General features: G+C 46.6%; 2 protein-coding genes and 1 long non-coding RNA gene across 11 annotated transcripts in view; all 3 read right to left on the bottom strand.

Annotated features, from left to right (window-relative positions):
• PIGM (phosphatidylinositol glycan anchor biosynthesis class M) overlaps window positions 1-15,692 on the bottom strand; it is a 564,607-nt gene that overhangs the window by 120,807 nt on the left and 428,108 nt on the right. The window lies entirely within an intron of this gene.
• Window positions 4,086-5,069, bottom strand: LOC120940501. The gene is made up of 3 exons (XR_005749432.1): window positions 5,014-5,069; window positions 4,798-4,935; window positions 4,086-4,380 (listed from the first exon to the last, which is right to left on the bottom strand). It is a non-coding gene; the product is annotated as an uncharacterized LOC120940501 (long non-coding RNA).
• LOC120940499 (zinc finger BED domain-containing protein 4-like) lies at window positions 12,873-14,493 on the bottom strand. Its single transcript, XM_040353417.1, has one exon. The coding sequence runs from the start codon at window positions 13,888-13,890 to the stop codon at window positions 13,210-13,212; it is 681 nt and encodes a 226-aa protein (XP_040209351.1). The 5' UTR covers window positions 13,891-14,493; the 3' UTR covers window positions 12,873-13,209.

Raw genomic sequence — 15,692 nt, forward strand, 5'->3', positions numbered from 1 at the left:
CGAGCCGAGTTCTGCACATGCCCAGTGAGGTGCAGATTCTTGCGCGCATGCGCAGTACGGCCGGCCCTTCATTTGCATGGGGTCACGGCTCATTTCAATGGAGCACGCCCACTTCCTTCCCACTTGCAATAACCCCGCCTTACGCCTCTGTATTTACGTTGTGCTGGCGCAAATTTGGGCGTAAATGCGCTGTGGATACGGCACTTACGTCACAAAATTAAGGCGCCGTAACTTAAATGATATACGTTTGGAGTAACTTAATTTGCGCTGCTCTACGTGAATCTGGCCCTATATTCTTATTCATACATTACAGGACACAGGATGAAGTATTCTGGAACTAATGGAATGTCCAAAGGCAGTTCAATGAGGGGTGGGCACTAGAGCAACCAAAGGCTAACAGGTTCAAGAGAAAGAAACCAAAAACTTAACAGAGCTGGCTCAACAGTACCCATTGGGCTGCCTGAAGAGCTCTTCAAACTAAAGGCATTAGTTGAAGCCTGAATCTACCTGGTAAAACACATCTGCGACGAGAAGGCAAGGTGCCGGGCTTGAAAATTTTAGAAACAAAAGCATTAACTGATCTAGCAGAACACTTCTTGACACGGAATAGGGTGACTTTGCCCTTGAGGTCATAAGCATAAATGATAAATTGTGGAATCCATCTAGCTATAGCGGAACAAGAAGCAGGCTGTCATCTATAGGGGCCTTCAGAAATTACGAATGGTGAAAAAAAAACTGTAGATAACAGTCAAACTCAGACAATGGAAGGAAATCTCCTTAGGATTTGTAGGCGTAGGACAGAGAAATAGAACAATTTCCTTATTAAGGTGAACAGAAGAAATCACCTTAAGAAAAATAGGGGTTCTGGGCCTTTTTTGTGTAGCACAGGAAAAGGTTTTCTATAAGTTAAGGCTGGAAATTTGGAAACCCACCTCACAGAAGTGATGGCAATAAGAAAGGCAACTTTGTGATAAAGGCTACACACAGGAATGCCTCTCCTGTTGTGTCCTCTGGAGAACTGACATAAATACGTTGAGAGAAATGTACAGTGGGAACAATGTGAATTACACCCCAAGACCTTCATCAGGAAGGAGAAAAGAACCATCAAAGTTGAGACCCAACCTTTGAAGGTACTCAAGGCCAAATGTTGCTCTTCAAAAGACAGAAAAAAAAAAGAGAGGATTAATCCATTGGAGAACTTCCTGAGCTGCAAATTCACTGCCTTGCATCAAATAAATATGTTTTCCTTTCGCATCATGGCAGCATACACCATTGGGGTTGTGGCTCCGCCCCCACAACCTGATAGGACCACATAGCTATTAAGCCCAGAAGGGGCCCCCGCCCAGGTATTCTCTTTTTTCCCCTCACCTGACAAGGACCAAACAGCACCCCTTACCGCTCTCGCCCCAGCCAGGTTCAAGCCTCTCCTGGGTGGAAGTCCTTACCTGTACGGCCTCTAAATGAGCTTTACCCACTATGATGGTCTCAGGGGTATGTGCCAGCACCTGTATGAAGCTTAAATAGGTTCTTTGTTTGCAGCGGCCTCCAGCTCCTTTTGCGCACCCTTTTTCAAACTTTTTGGCTTTCTGATCTCTGTAGTCCCACAGGACTCTTCTACACAGGACGCCGAGCGTCCGGGCACTTCCTCGCATGCGCGGAACAAGCGGCATCATGCTGGCCTCCCTATTCCAGCTTCCAAAATGGCGACGAGGCCTGTGACACGCTTCTGCGCATGCGCGAGAGTGACGTCATCACCGCCGCATTGGCGGCAGATTTATAATCACACAGCTGTTTCTCTGTCTCTTTCCCTGTATATTGCAACCTGCTTCAGCGCGTTTGTCTGTCTGATCTCCAGCCTGCTAAGTCTCTCTCTTCCTCTATAAGGTGAGCTCCTTATAGAGGAAGGGCTACTTGGGCTACTTTTGGTATTAATCTATCTCCTATATGTCTGCATATTCACTCCACTGTTTACTATAGGTGGGATCCTGTCACCTCTCATGGAGGCCACTGCCCCAGTAGACAATCACCAGCCTAATAGGTAAGAAGGGGCAACAATTGGTAAGTAGTGAAGATAGAAATAGAGAGCCTGTCACTAATGCCGTCTAAATTGGACAGCCCTATCAGGTCGGCCAGATCGTCAGATTCAAGACAAAGAGAGCCATCTAGAAGAAGCCGTTCAAGCCATAGGCAAAGCCGCTTAGATCGCGGCAGAAGCCGCTCACGCGGTAGAAGAAGCCGCTCAAGACGCAGAAGAAACCACTCAAAAAATTATTCACGGCACAGCCACTCCTATCATAGGAGGTCTCCTCCATACAGATGCTCTCCTCCCGCCCAGCATCCCCCGTCCTTCTGGGAATTCCTGCTGGGTCTGCGGTGCAATAGCGCTTCCGGACAAGTTGGCCTGTTGCACATGCTTAGATGAAGCAACCAGAGAAAGAGAGCCAACCAGAGAGCCAGCTAGAGACACATCCCTGCAAATTTCAGAATCTGAAACGGCCAAGTCCGTACAAGGCACTTCGCGTGTGACTGCCTCCACATCAAAAAAGTCAGACCCCTTATCTGACAATGATGACTTTAGGTCTCTACCAAATTTGACTTCGCACTGATAGAACCCTTGATAAATTCAGTGAAAGAGGCAATAGAATGGGAGGAGGAAAAGAAACTCTGCAAAAAGCAAATAAATATTTTCCGAACTTTAAAAAAAGACCTGGAGACCTTCCCATTCATCGATGAGCTGGAGGATCTAATCAAAGATGAATGGCAAAAGCCTGAGAAACAGATCAGTCTCAGCAACAGACTAGTCAAACTTTATCCGCTTAAGGAGCCTAGCATCAACCCGCTAGTATCACCGCCAGTGGTCGAATCCTCCCTGATGTGCCTTGCCAGGCACGTAACACTTCCAATTGAAGATATGGTTACATTCAAAGATGTGCTAGATAGAAAGATCGATCTGGATCTCAAAAGAACCTACCTATCTGCAAGGGGCGCCTGCAGGCCAGCAATAGCACTGGCAGCAGTGGAAAGAGCCATTTCAAGCTGGTTCACAAACAACAACAAAATGGTAGTAGAAGAGATGAAACAAGAGAAAGTAATTGCAGCTCTGCAGGAACTTAGTCTCGCAGGCGACATCGTCGCAGAGGCCTCTGTAGACATGATTAAGTCCACATCAAGAGCACTGTTAAGCTCAGTGTTGGCCAGAAGGGCACTCTGGCTGAAACCTTGGTCAGCAGACCCCTCCTCAAAGTCTAATTGGTGTAAGATCCTATTCGACGGCACAAACCTCTTTGGGGAGAAGCTGGACTCGGCCATCTCAAAAGTCACCGGCGGAAAATCAGGGCTCATCCCTTCAGACAGAAGGCCTAAGCAACAAAGGCCACCTGCCTCTAGACGAACCTCCCAGATAGATATAGGGAGGCAAAATCCTACAGGCCCAGTCATCCTCCTTAAAACTCCAAAAATCCAAGACCCCTACCACATGGGACCAGAAGTCTTTTTGAAGGTGCGTCCGCCCAACCAGCTGTAGTAGGAGCCAGGCTCAAGGATTTCAAGCAGGTTTGGGCGGAACAATAAAAGACCCATGGACAGTGGCTACTGTCCAATCCGGGCACAAATGGAGATTCAAGAACCGGCCTCCAAGAGATCAATTCTGTATAACCAGACTACCAGCATCTTGAGAGAGGAGACTTTTGCTAACAGAATATGTCAAGACCTAATCCATAAGCAAGCCATAATGGAGGTCCCAGTACCCCAGAGGGGAAGGGGGTTTTACTCCCCCCTTTTCCTGGTGAAGAAAAAGACAGGGGATCTGTGTCCTGTTCTGGACTTAAAAGATCTCAACCGGTCAATCCAAGTGGAAACATTTAAGATGGAAAGCTTGCAGTCAATTCTTTATGCCATAAATATTGGAGACTGGATGCTCTCACTTGATTTAAAGGATGATAAAGGAGAGAACTAAGGGCTAGTTTTTGGACTTTTTAGGCACGATTTGGTTGGTCAGAATATATTTACGCAAGAAAGGATTTTTTCTAAAAAATAGATTTGTTTATTTAGATATAAAATATCGTAATATGTAGAACAAAATAAAGAAGAAAAAGTATTGCCGTTTCCAGCACAAAAAACTATCTAAAAGGCTAACTAGGCAAGCCTATCCATAAACAATGACAGGAATTTGTACATAAAATATAACAATGTATCAACAATGAAGTTGAACACTTCCAAAGAGATTTGGAATAAGGTGCATAAATGTGATTAGTAGTCCTGTCGCGTTGTGGAAATGCAGGCAAAGATATGTCTGCGGTGGTTTGGCTTGCTGCGTTGGTGGACTCGACCGGTTTCGCGCTTTAACAGCGCTTCCTCACGGAGTCAGCAGTGTAGTTTTAACTATAGGACAACATTGAACAAAAACATACAAAAAAATGAATAAAAAACAGTATATCAATTTAAATAATAGCGCTGATAAAGCAGTAGAATAAATAAGTATACACAGAGATATATACACGGGCAAGTGGAGGTAAAAGGGGAAGGTAAGAAAATGGGGAGGGGGAGGGGGGGGGGAGGGAAGGTGAAGAGTAAGGAAAGGATGGGAAAGAAAGGGGGGGGGGAAGGGAGGACATAAGGGGGTAAAGACAGGGAAAGGGAAAGGGAAAAAGAAGAAGCATAAAGTCCTGATAGGTGAATGCAACCCCAGAGCATTTCCTCAATGATGCAGTGGGAGCGAGGGTGCGTGTGTATATAGAGTATAGAATAGTCTTGGGGAGAAGGGGATGATAAGATAAAGCAGCTGATATAGATACTTACAGATAGTATTGGTTGGTAGGGGAATCGATACATAAATTTTCTGGCAATAATAAGAGAACAAGAAACAGACTGTGTCCGGGCTGCTGGACGTTGTAAGGGGTATAGGGGAACGACCCAAGTAAAATGAAAAGTAACAGTCTGAAGAATAAAAAATACAATGAATATAATATAGAGCTGGTATAGGATAATGACAAAATAATAAGGAGAACATCCTACCTTCAGTGAAGGAGGGCAGAGCTTGAGGAGAAGGAAGAAGGGAGAGGGTGACCACTATTTCCTAACAATCCTCAATAAATGCTGCACTTCCTGGTAGCAGAAGGATTGTTAGGAAATAGTGGTCACCCTCTCCCTTCTTCCTTCTTCCTTCTCCTCAAGCTCTGCCCTATTATTTTGTCATTATCCTATACCAGCTCTATATTATATTCATTGTATTTTTTATTCTTCAGACTGTTACTTTTCATTTTACTTGGGTCGTTCCCCTATACCCCTTACAACGTCCAGCAGCCCGGACACAGTCTGTTTCTTGTTCTCTTATTATTGCCAGAAAATTTATGTATCGATTCCCCTACCAACCAATACTATCTGTAAGTATCTATATCAGCTGCTTTATCTTATCATCCCCTTCTCCCCAAGACTATTCTATACTCTATATACACACGCACCCTCGCTCCCACTGCATCATTGAGGAAATGCTCTGGGGTTGCATTCACCTATCAGGACTTTATGCTTCTTCTTTTTCCCTTTCCCTTTCCCTGTCTTTACCCCCTTATGTCCTCCCTTCCCCCCCCCTTTCTTTCCCATCCTTTCCTTACTCTTCACCTTCCCCCCCCCCCCCCCCCCCCCCCCCTCCCCATTTTCTTACCTTCCCCTTCTACCTCCACTTGCCCGTGTATATATCTCTGTGTATACTTATTTATTCTACTGCTTTATCAGCGCTATTATTTAAATTGATATACTGTTTTTTATTCATTTTTTTGTATGTTTTTGTTCAATGTTGTCCTATAGTTAAAACTACACTGCTGACTCCGTGAGGAAGCGCTGTTAAAGCGCGAAACCGGTCGAGTCCACCAACGCAGCAAGCCAAACCACCGCAGACATATCTTTGCCTGCATTTCCACAACGCGACAGGACTACTAATCACATTTATGCACCTTATTCCAAATCTCTTTGGAAGTGTTCAACTTCATTGTTGATACATTGTTATATTTTATGTACAAATTCCTGTCATTGTTTATGGATAGGCTTGCCTAGTTAGCCTTTTAGATAGTTTTTTGTGCTGGAAACGGCAATACTTTTTCTTCTTTATTTTGTTCTACATATTACGATATTTTATATCTAAATAAACAAATCTATTTTTTAGAAAAAATCCTTTCTTGCGTAAATATATTCTGACCAACCAAATCGTGCCTAAAAAGTCCAAAAACTAGCCCTTAGTTCTCTCCTTTATCATTTATATTAGGACGTGGCACCCTCTTTTTACCCTATAATATCCACATGCACACTACATGTGAGGATATTGTCATCTCTTCTCTTTTAATTGATTTAAAGGATGTCTACCTGCACATTCTTATCCACACTGAATTTCAAAAAAGTTTCTCCGCTTTGCGGTCGACCATCAACATTTCCAGTTTCAAAGCCTCCCGTTCGGGATTTCCACCGCGCCCAGAACATTCACCAAAGTCCTGCTGCTGGTGATAGCATTACTGAGGGAACAAGGATTGAGATACCCGACTCAACACCATAGAGCTTCCTCAGAAAAAAATTCCCATCCTAATCCTAAAGGCAAAGAGACTACTTCTGTCCAACACTCCCAGCCAGGGAATACCTCAGCATCTTGGGGTCACTGTTGGCAACCATCCGGATGGTCCAATGGGCCCAATGGAACACAAGGCCTCTCCAGACATCATTATTGAGGCAATGGAACGGGGTATCGATGTCTCAACGAATAGGGATCCAAAGGGAAGTCAAACAATCACTCTGTTGGTGGACCCAATTGCACAATCTCAAGAGATGCAAACACATAGTTACCCTCTCCCAGGAGGTGATCACATCGGACGCCAGCATGGAGGGCACACTACCAACACTTTGCAGTCCAAGGCCGTTGGCCATTCGAGACACAGGATGTGGTATCAAACATCCTAGAAATGAAGGCTGCGTTCCAAGCTCTGTTGGCTTTCAGCCCCTCCTGAAGGGGAAAGAAGTCCTGTTAAGGATGGACAGTTGCCTATATCAACAGGCAGGGAAGCACCAGAAGTCGCTCCATGATGAAGGAAGTCTGCCCAGTCCTCGAATGGGCACAGAGGAATCTGACGGGGCTGAGGGGGACGTAAGTCCCAGGAGCCCAAAACCAGCTGGCCGCCACGCTAAGCAGAAGTTTTGTTTCCAACAACGAATGGGCACTGAGCCCCCAAGCCTTCTCCCTCATAACCCAAACTTGGGGCATGCCGGATATAGACCTAGCAGCGACTCCTGCCAATGCAAAATGCCGGAGGTATCTGGCAAGGGTTCCCTTCCCATTGGCAGAGGGGACAGACTGCCTACAACACGTCTGGGACTTCTGTCTGGGCTACATCCCCCCCCCCCCGATGCCTCTTATACCAACATTTCTACTCAGGCTCAAGAGGTCAGTGGCAACAATTATAGCAGTCCTCCCTTTTTGGCCGAGGCGCCATGGTTCACGACTCTTCTTTAGCTGAATACAGTGAGACCATTGCCACTCCCACCTGCAGCGGACCTACGCTCTCAGGGACAACTTCTTCATTTATCCCCGCAAAGGATGGACCTGACAGTCTGGAGATTAAAAGGGCTAGGTTCTTAGACCAAGGGTGCTCTCAGAAAGTGGTATACTCTTCTTCAGGCCAGAAAGTGCACCACCAACAGTACCTATAAAAGGATCTGAGAGAAGTTTCTCTCAGTAGCACAGCAACAAACCTGGAACCCATCATCTCCAACAGTCGCTCAAATCCTGGAATTTCTCCAGTTAGGCTTACCATGAAAGTCCACATATCAGCCTTATCTGCCATGACAGGAGTTAAATGGGCGCAAGAGCCTCCCGTCATTCAGTTCCAGAGAGCCAGCCTAAAGTTAAGGCCCCCCAGAAAACCATCCTTCCCGATCTGGGATCTTTCGGTTGTACTAGAGGTTCTATCCCATGAACCATTCTTTCCATTGGAAAACATCTCCCTGTGGGACATAACACTCAAGGTCACCCTCCTAATCGCAATAACATTGTCTCAGAGATGCAGGCACTATTGGCGAAGGAGCCATACCTAATCGTCTGCCCAGACAATGTAGTCTTCAGACCATCTAATCGCTTCATTCCGAAGGTATCATCCTCCTTCTACTTTAATTAGGAGATAAACCTTCCTGCTCTCTCCACAGAACAAGGGGACCCACATCCTCTGGATGTAAGAACCAACATCTTGGTGTACCTCTCCGGAACCAGTGACCTTAGGGAGTCGGAAAACCTCCTGGTCATCCCACACGGCTTTAGGAGAGGGCAAGTGGCAACCTCTCGCACCATTGCAGCATGGTTGGTGAAGATCATCAAAAAGGCTTACTCACCGAGTCAAACACAAATACCTGAGGGCTTGAAGGCACATTCCACAAGGGCTCTGGCGACCTCCTGGGCGGCCTACTGCAGGGTGTCCTCGGAAACTATTTGCAGAGCAGTGACTTGGTTGTCTAGAAACACCTTTAGATCTCATTACAAGGTGGACTCTGCCCGACTGTCCACGGCAGAGTTTGGACGAGCAATTATTCAGTCCAACACCGCTATTCCATGTAAATAAAACTTGTCTTTATGCTCAGACCCACCCAGTTTGCGAGTTATTCCCCAAAGGTGTATGCTGCCATGATGTGACAGGAAAACAGAAAATTGTATACTCGCCTTTCCGTAATTTTCCTTTCCTGTTGCATCTTCATGGCAGCATACAGATGCCCACCCGTCTGAGGTGAGGTATATATATATATATATATATATATATATATATATAAGAATACCTGGGCGGGGGGGCCCCTTCTGGGCTTAATAGCTACGTGGTCTTTTCAGGTTTTGGGGGCAGAGCCACAACCCCAAAGGTGTATGCTGCCATGAAGATGTGACAGGAAAGGAAAATTACGGAAAGGTGAGTATACAATTTTCCGTTTTCCAAGTGCAACAGCAGACCTAGCTTTCAAGAACATCGGCATGACCAAATCTGACAGGCGCTTGTCCCTTAAGACTTGAGCTTAAACAGCCAAGCTGTTAAAGCAAGTGGCTAAAAAACAGTGGCTATCATGACAGAAGATTCAAATGAGGGCTCACAAAGAGTCTGCCAGGAAGGATAGATCAGGTAAACTGATCCCACAAGTAACTAGAGCATCCACTGCAAAGGAAAAATGATCCTTGGATTTGTTTGTTGCTCAGTTTGTTGGAACCTGCAAACCAGGAGGTCCAAATCCGACAACACACGTAATCTGTCAGCAAAGTTTACATGCTTGGAAAGTGTTCAGGGCTGGAATGTGAAGTTCATCCCACGCTTATACCAGATTCACTCCGCTCCATCGCTTCCCAGGAAGGGTTCTGATCTTGCTGAACTGTATGGGGACAGAGACATTAGGCAACATCTTTGGACTACCCCCAATAAAGAGGACTTGGAGTGCTTCACTAGTAGAGTAGAACAGGCTTTCAAACAGGACATTGAGCATATTATAATATGGACACTACTTAACTGGGGAACAGACTTGAAACGCTTGAGCAGAAATTTGACAATGCTTTGCCTGCTATCTCAATGTTGAAGAGAGAGGAGAGAGTATAGAGGAACGAGAGATCAGCTGTTCCTAGGGATCAGAAACAGTGATCTCTGTTTACACCCAGTGATACCCTGATTTCCATTGTTGATAGGTCTGGACATTATCAGTCATAGGGCATAATTCACCCTCAATGGTGGGCCCCACTATTTGATTTCTGTACCAGCCGTCATCTGTAGAACATACAATTATATCAACAACAGGTCACACAGGGGTTTTTTCTCCTTTTTCAGCTGCCTACTCCCCCCTCCCCGCAGTGTCATCTCTGTGGTTCGTTCACTATTAACTAGGTTTATCTTTATATATCTTTTATAACATAATTTTTCCTTAAACCAATAGGGGTTTTCCCCTTGGTGAACCACCACAGAAGTGATACTCTTTTGTCCGGACTGTCTGAGTCTTATTCTTGTATGTTTGTCACTGTTTTTTGTTTGTATGTCTGATATCAGCAATACCGCTTACGCGGGAGCATACTGTTCTACCAACTAGCTCTGCCACATTTTCTATTTATATTAATAGTAAAACATTTTTGTGAAACCATCCTCTCCTGGGGACTTATGCAGATGGTGCAGATTCACAGAGCAAGTACGCCGGCGTATCTACTGATACGCCGGCGTCCTTTCAAATTTGCCACGTCGTATCTTTAGTTTGAATCCTCAAACCAAGATACAACGGCATTTGGGTAAGATCCGACAGGCATACGACTTCGTACGCCTTCGGATCTTAGATGCAATACTTTGGCGCCCGCTGGGTGGAGTTTGCGTCGTTTTCAGCGTCGTTTTTTTTTCGTAAGTCGTCCGTGAATAGGGATGGACGTAAGTCACGTCTAAGTTCAAAAAATGATGTCCTAGCGACGTCATTTAGCGCAATGCACGGCGGGAAATTTCACGACGACGCATGCGCAGTTCATTCGGCGCGGGGACGCGCTTCATTTAAATGAAACCCGCCCCCAACCCGCCCAATTGGAAATCCGCCGCTAGAAATACACTACGCCGCCGTAACTTACGGTGCAAATTCTTCCTGGATTCAAATTTAAGCCAGGTAAGATACGGCAGCGTAGCGTATCTCTGATACGCTGCGCCTGTCCAATTGTATGTGAATCTGCCCCAGAGCTTTTATTGCTGAGGACTTCAGTCGTATTGAACGTTTTGAAGATACATTTGAATTGGGCCTCTGAAATTGTTGGCAAATTGATGGGGGCTAGAAAGCTACGTATTTGCTCTTCAGTGGGTTGGGGGTGGGAGGGTCCTTCTTGAGATTGTATAAGGAGGTGTAAAAGTCACTTAACTCGTTAGCGATCTCTTGCGGAATGGTTAAAAGTTGCTTTAAGGTAGGGTGATGGAGGGAGAGAATTTTGCCTTTTTTACGTTGGGCCTATATTTGGGACATAACCTTGTCAATCTGCTGGGTTCTCTGGCGTCTCACCGTTTACTCAGCTTTATGAAAATTCCTCGTAAGTAAGCTTTATAAGTTCACCAAAGCCTAAATATGTTGGTGTCAGGCAGTTTAATAAGTTCAAAGGTAGATCAGTGCTCAGTCTCTATTTCTTGCTGGACTTTGGGGTCCGCTAGCAAGGAGGGGTCTAGCCCCCATAGTCTCGGTGGCCCAGGTCGTAGGTCGCCTAGAGTGATTGAAATAGGGGCACAATCTGACCATGAAATGACAGATTTCATGACGTTTTGAAGGGTCCATTTAGCGACCAGGAAGGAATCAATGTGTGAATTTGATAGCTGTGAGTGGGAAAAATAAGTATAGTCACGTTCTGAGCCATGCTGCGCTCTCCATACATCGAAGAGATCCAGATCATGTAGTATGGAGTTCAAAGTCGGGCGGAGTTGACATTGTGTATTGGACATGTCAATGGAGGGATCGCCAACAATATTGAGGTTTTGTGGTGTGGTGGTGTTGAAACTGAAGGGTATCTCGGATAGCCCTCGGTATCTCCATTCTTATTCTTTGGGCCCAAGAAGAGATAGATGGTGTCATACCCCTTGAGTCTGAGCATCTGGGTTTTTGACTCTGCAAAGTGCGTCTCCTGTATAAATACAATGGGGTAGATTCAGGTACCTGCGCTTCTTCTTACGGCGGCGCAGTGTATCGTATTTACGCTACGCCGCCGTAACTTACAGGAGCAAGTGCAGTATTCACAAAGCATTTGCTCCGTAAGTTGCGGCGGCTTAGGGTAAATGGGGCCGGCGTAAGTGAGCGTAATTCAAATGTGGAAGGGGGGGGCGTGTTTTATGTAAATGTATGATTACCTGACGTGATTGACGTTTTGTACATGCGCCGTCCGTGTACATATCCCAGTGTGCATTGCTTCCAAGTACGGTGCAACGACGTATTGGTTTCGACGTGAACGTAAATTACGTCCAGCCCTATTCGCGAACGACTTACGCGAACGACGTAAAAAATTAAAATTTCGAAGCGGGAACGACGTCCAGACTTAACATTGGCTGCGCCTCCTAATAGCAGGAGCAACCTTACGCAGAAAAAGCCTCACGCAAACAACGTAAAAAACTATCGCCGGGCGCACGTACGTTTGTGAATCGGCGTATCTAGGTAATTTGCATATTCTACGCCAAAAAAAACGGAAGCGTCCCTAGCGGCCAACGTAATATTGCACACAATTCTACGCCGCTGAATTCAAGTTACGTCGGCGGAGGAAGCCTATTTTTTTAGCGTATCTGCCTTTGAGAATCGGCGGAACGATACGCCGGCGCAGATTTAAAATTACGGCGGCGTATCTGGAGATACGCCGCTACGTGAATCTACCCCAATGTCTGTGTTTTGTTTGGTTATTTTCCTTTGAAGATTAGCTCTCTTTTGCGGGCTGTTTAGACCCCTAATGTTTAAGGAAGTCAGTTTTATCTGACAGAAATTACCGTATTTATCGGCCTATTGCGCGCACTGGCGTTTAGCGCGCACCCCTAATCTGGACGTGAAATTCCTGTTTTTTTTTTTTTATTACTTACAGTTTTGGTGTCTTGCCCGGCGTCCATCAGCGGCCTTGTCCGGTCCGGCGCCCGTCTGCGGCCTTCGTGGTGTCCTCCCCGCTTCTCCCGCGCTGGTCTCTGAGCCGATCCCCTGTGTTTGAACGCCGCCGCCGGCATAACCGCGAGGGGTGCCGAGCATGGCCGAGTGTACCCGAGTGTACTGCGCTCGGTATATGTCGGTGGCCGCATTCAAACAGCGCGGGAAGCGAGTATCGGCGTATATCGCGCACCCACGATTTTGCCCTGATTTTAAGGGCAAACAAGTGCGCGGTATACTCCGATAAATACGGTAAGTGCTCGTCACTCTCTTCAGCAGGAATTCCATGAGCCCCCAAAATGTTTTCGTACATTTTCTCCAGAAGACCAGAGGGACTGGGTTCCTCCTTCTCCTCTTCTACCCTTTTCCTGGTTTGTTTTAGTTCTGGTCCTTCATCTCCACTTTTTTGTTGCTCGGACACAGTAGCGTACTCTTCTCGCAGCCACGTTTTTGCTTTGCTCACTGTGTCCCCTGCAAATACATGGCCCTTGTATCGAGGATCAAGCAGTGTTGCCAGAACCAAACATTTGGTATCCTCTATCTTTGAAAATTGTCTCTCCAAGCTTTGCCACATGGTTTCTCTAAATGTTTTTATCCCCTTGTGGTGTGACCCTCTGCCTGAAGCACCATCTTCAGTACAGCTATGCATGGCATAATGCAGGAGATGGAGGCCTCTGCCTTGCAGATATCCAAAGTCGCTTCCTCAATAGGACCCAGTGTATCTATCAAATTTGAGATGATATCCCATTGTTCTGCTGGAGGTGTGGTAAACTTGCCATGTTCTGCTACATAGAAATTCAGGGCACACTCCTGCTCCAGCATCCTCTGCAACATATGCAATGTGGAGTTCCAGCGGGTGGGAACATCCTGAATGATGCTGTGCTGGGGGAGGCCAAGATCTTTTTGGATGGCTCCAAGACGCTGCTTTGCAAGCACAGAGTGGCTAAAGTGTGTAGCACAAGTCTTTAATTTGGCAATGATGTCCCCTACTACTCGCTGACTGCTGATACCCTCTTTCACCACAAGCTGTAATGTGTGTGCACTGCAGCTTAAGTTTGGTATATCTGCCAGTCTGAGGCCTTTAATCATGTTGGCACCACTGTCTCGCAGCACAAGCACCACTCTGTCTTGGTTGATGTCCCAATCATTGAGCATGCAACGAAACATATCCCTGATATAGTCCCCAGTATAGGAGCCAGACATAGCCTTGACATTTAGAATGACTTGTTTCCTTTCCCAGTTACTGTCTATAAAATGACATGTTAGGCTCATAAGCGATTCGATTTCTCCAGACCAACAGTCTGTTGTGAAGGACAAATAGGGGCCAGCATTCTCTGTTGCAATTAGTGTCTTAATTCACTGTGTAACCTTTTTGTACACACTGTCCAGCATGTCTGTGCGGTAGTATTTTTCACTTTTGATTGAATATCTTGGTTCTATTGTTGCCAGCAAGCATTGAAAGCCAATATCTGCAACAACTGTAAAGGGCTGGTTGTCTGTGGCAATAATTTCTGTGATTAGGGTATCTATTTTCTTGGACCGGGGATCAGTATTTTGCCATTTTCTTTTAGCATCAGACATCTGTACTACAGTGGGCTGAAAGCTGGATGAAGAAGCAGCTGCATCTTCTTTCTCCCTCTGTGCGTCTTTATAAGCTTGGAGGTGGTGGACTTTCACATGATTCCAGATATTTGTGGTATTTTTAGCCTTTCCTTTTTTTGCTCCCATGCTCAGCAATTTCTGGCAGATATTGCACTTGGCCTTCCCTGATGTTACTGAAATACTGGCATATTGGGTTTGATTTATTTTCAGCCATCATTAGACTGTAATTATTAAAAAAAGAAAATAATTTTTTAGTCATTTTAAAGGAGGGGCGGCTGGTGCTCAACATTTTTGGGGGGGCACAAACAAACTGAAAAAAAAAAACAGCCACTGACTGTGCCCCATCAATTGCCGCCAGTGTGCCCCATCAATTGCCGCCAGTGTGCATTCCCCGCCCGCCCGGCACTTGCCTTGTCTCGGTGGGGCAGTGGGTCACGGCAGCGGTGTCCTCCACAATCCTCGATGTCTTCTCCCATCCTCTGTATAGGCGTCCAATCACATCGCCTGTTGTTTCAGCCAATCAGGTGACAGGTAACAGACCCGAGCACCTGATTTGCTGAGAGGCGGTTTAGTGTTAGGAAAGCGAATGAATTGCTTTCCTAACACAACTCTGAGTGAACAGCGAGCGTCCAGCATGGCGCCCACTGTTCACCTTTTTGGATGCCTATTAGAGCCTATGGCTTTAATCAGGTGCTTACAAAAAATACCACGCCACTGTAATTCAGGTGCCCAGCGCCTGACAAGGGGCTGGCAGCGGCAACCATAGATAGATTCATGCATTGCATGAATATATGGTGATGAGAAGTGACAGGAGAGAGGTGGCGGCACCCGTGTGCCCCATATGGATGCACCACCACTGGGGGTACAGAGAGGTGGCTGTGGAGCCAACTCTCTGTACCCCCCTCCTCCACAGTCACCTCTGTACCCCCCCTCTTCCACAACCACCTCTCTGTACCGGGTGGGGATGCATTGTGGAGAGGGATGGATGGTGCACTGCTGGGTGTGGGTGGGAATGCGTTGTGAAAAGGGATGGGTGGTGCTGTGTTGTGGAGAGGGATGGGTGGTGCTGCGTTGTGGAGAGGGATGGGTGGTGCTGCGTTGTGGAGAGGGATGGGTGGTGCTGCGTTGTGGAGAGGGATGGGTGGTGCTGCATTGTGGAAAGGGATGGGTGGTGCTAGGCGTGGGTGGCGCTGCATTGTGGAGAGGGATGGGTGGTGCTGCGTTGTGGAGAGGGATGGGTGGTGCTGCGTTGTGGAGAGGGATGGGTGGTGCTGCATTGTGGAGAGGGATGGGTGGTGCTAGGCGTGGGTGGCGCTGCATTGTGGAGAGGGATGGGTGGTGCTGCGTTGTGGAGAGGGATGAGTGGTGCTAGGCGTGGGTGGTGCTGCGTTGTTGAGAGGGATGGGTGGTGCTGCGTTGTGGAGAGGGATGAGTGGTGCTAGGCGTGGGTGGTGCTGCGTTGTTGAGAGGGA

This window comes from Rana temporaria, chromosome 5 (genome assembly GCF_905171775.1).
Source record: "Rana temporaria chromosome 5, aRanTem1.1, whole genome shotgun sequence".
Taxonomy (NCBI): domain Eukaryota; kingdom Metazoa; phylum Chordata; class Amphibia; order Anura; family Ranidae; genus Rana; species Rana temporaria.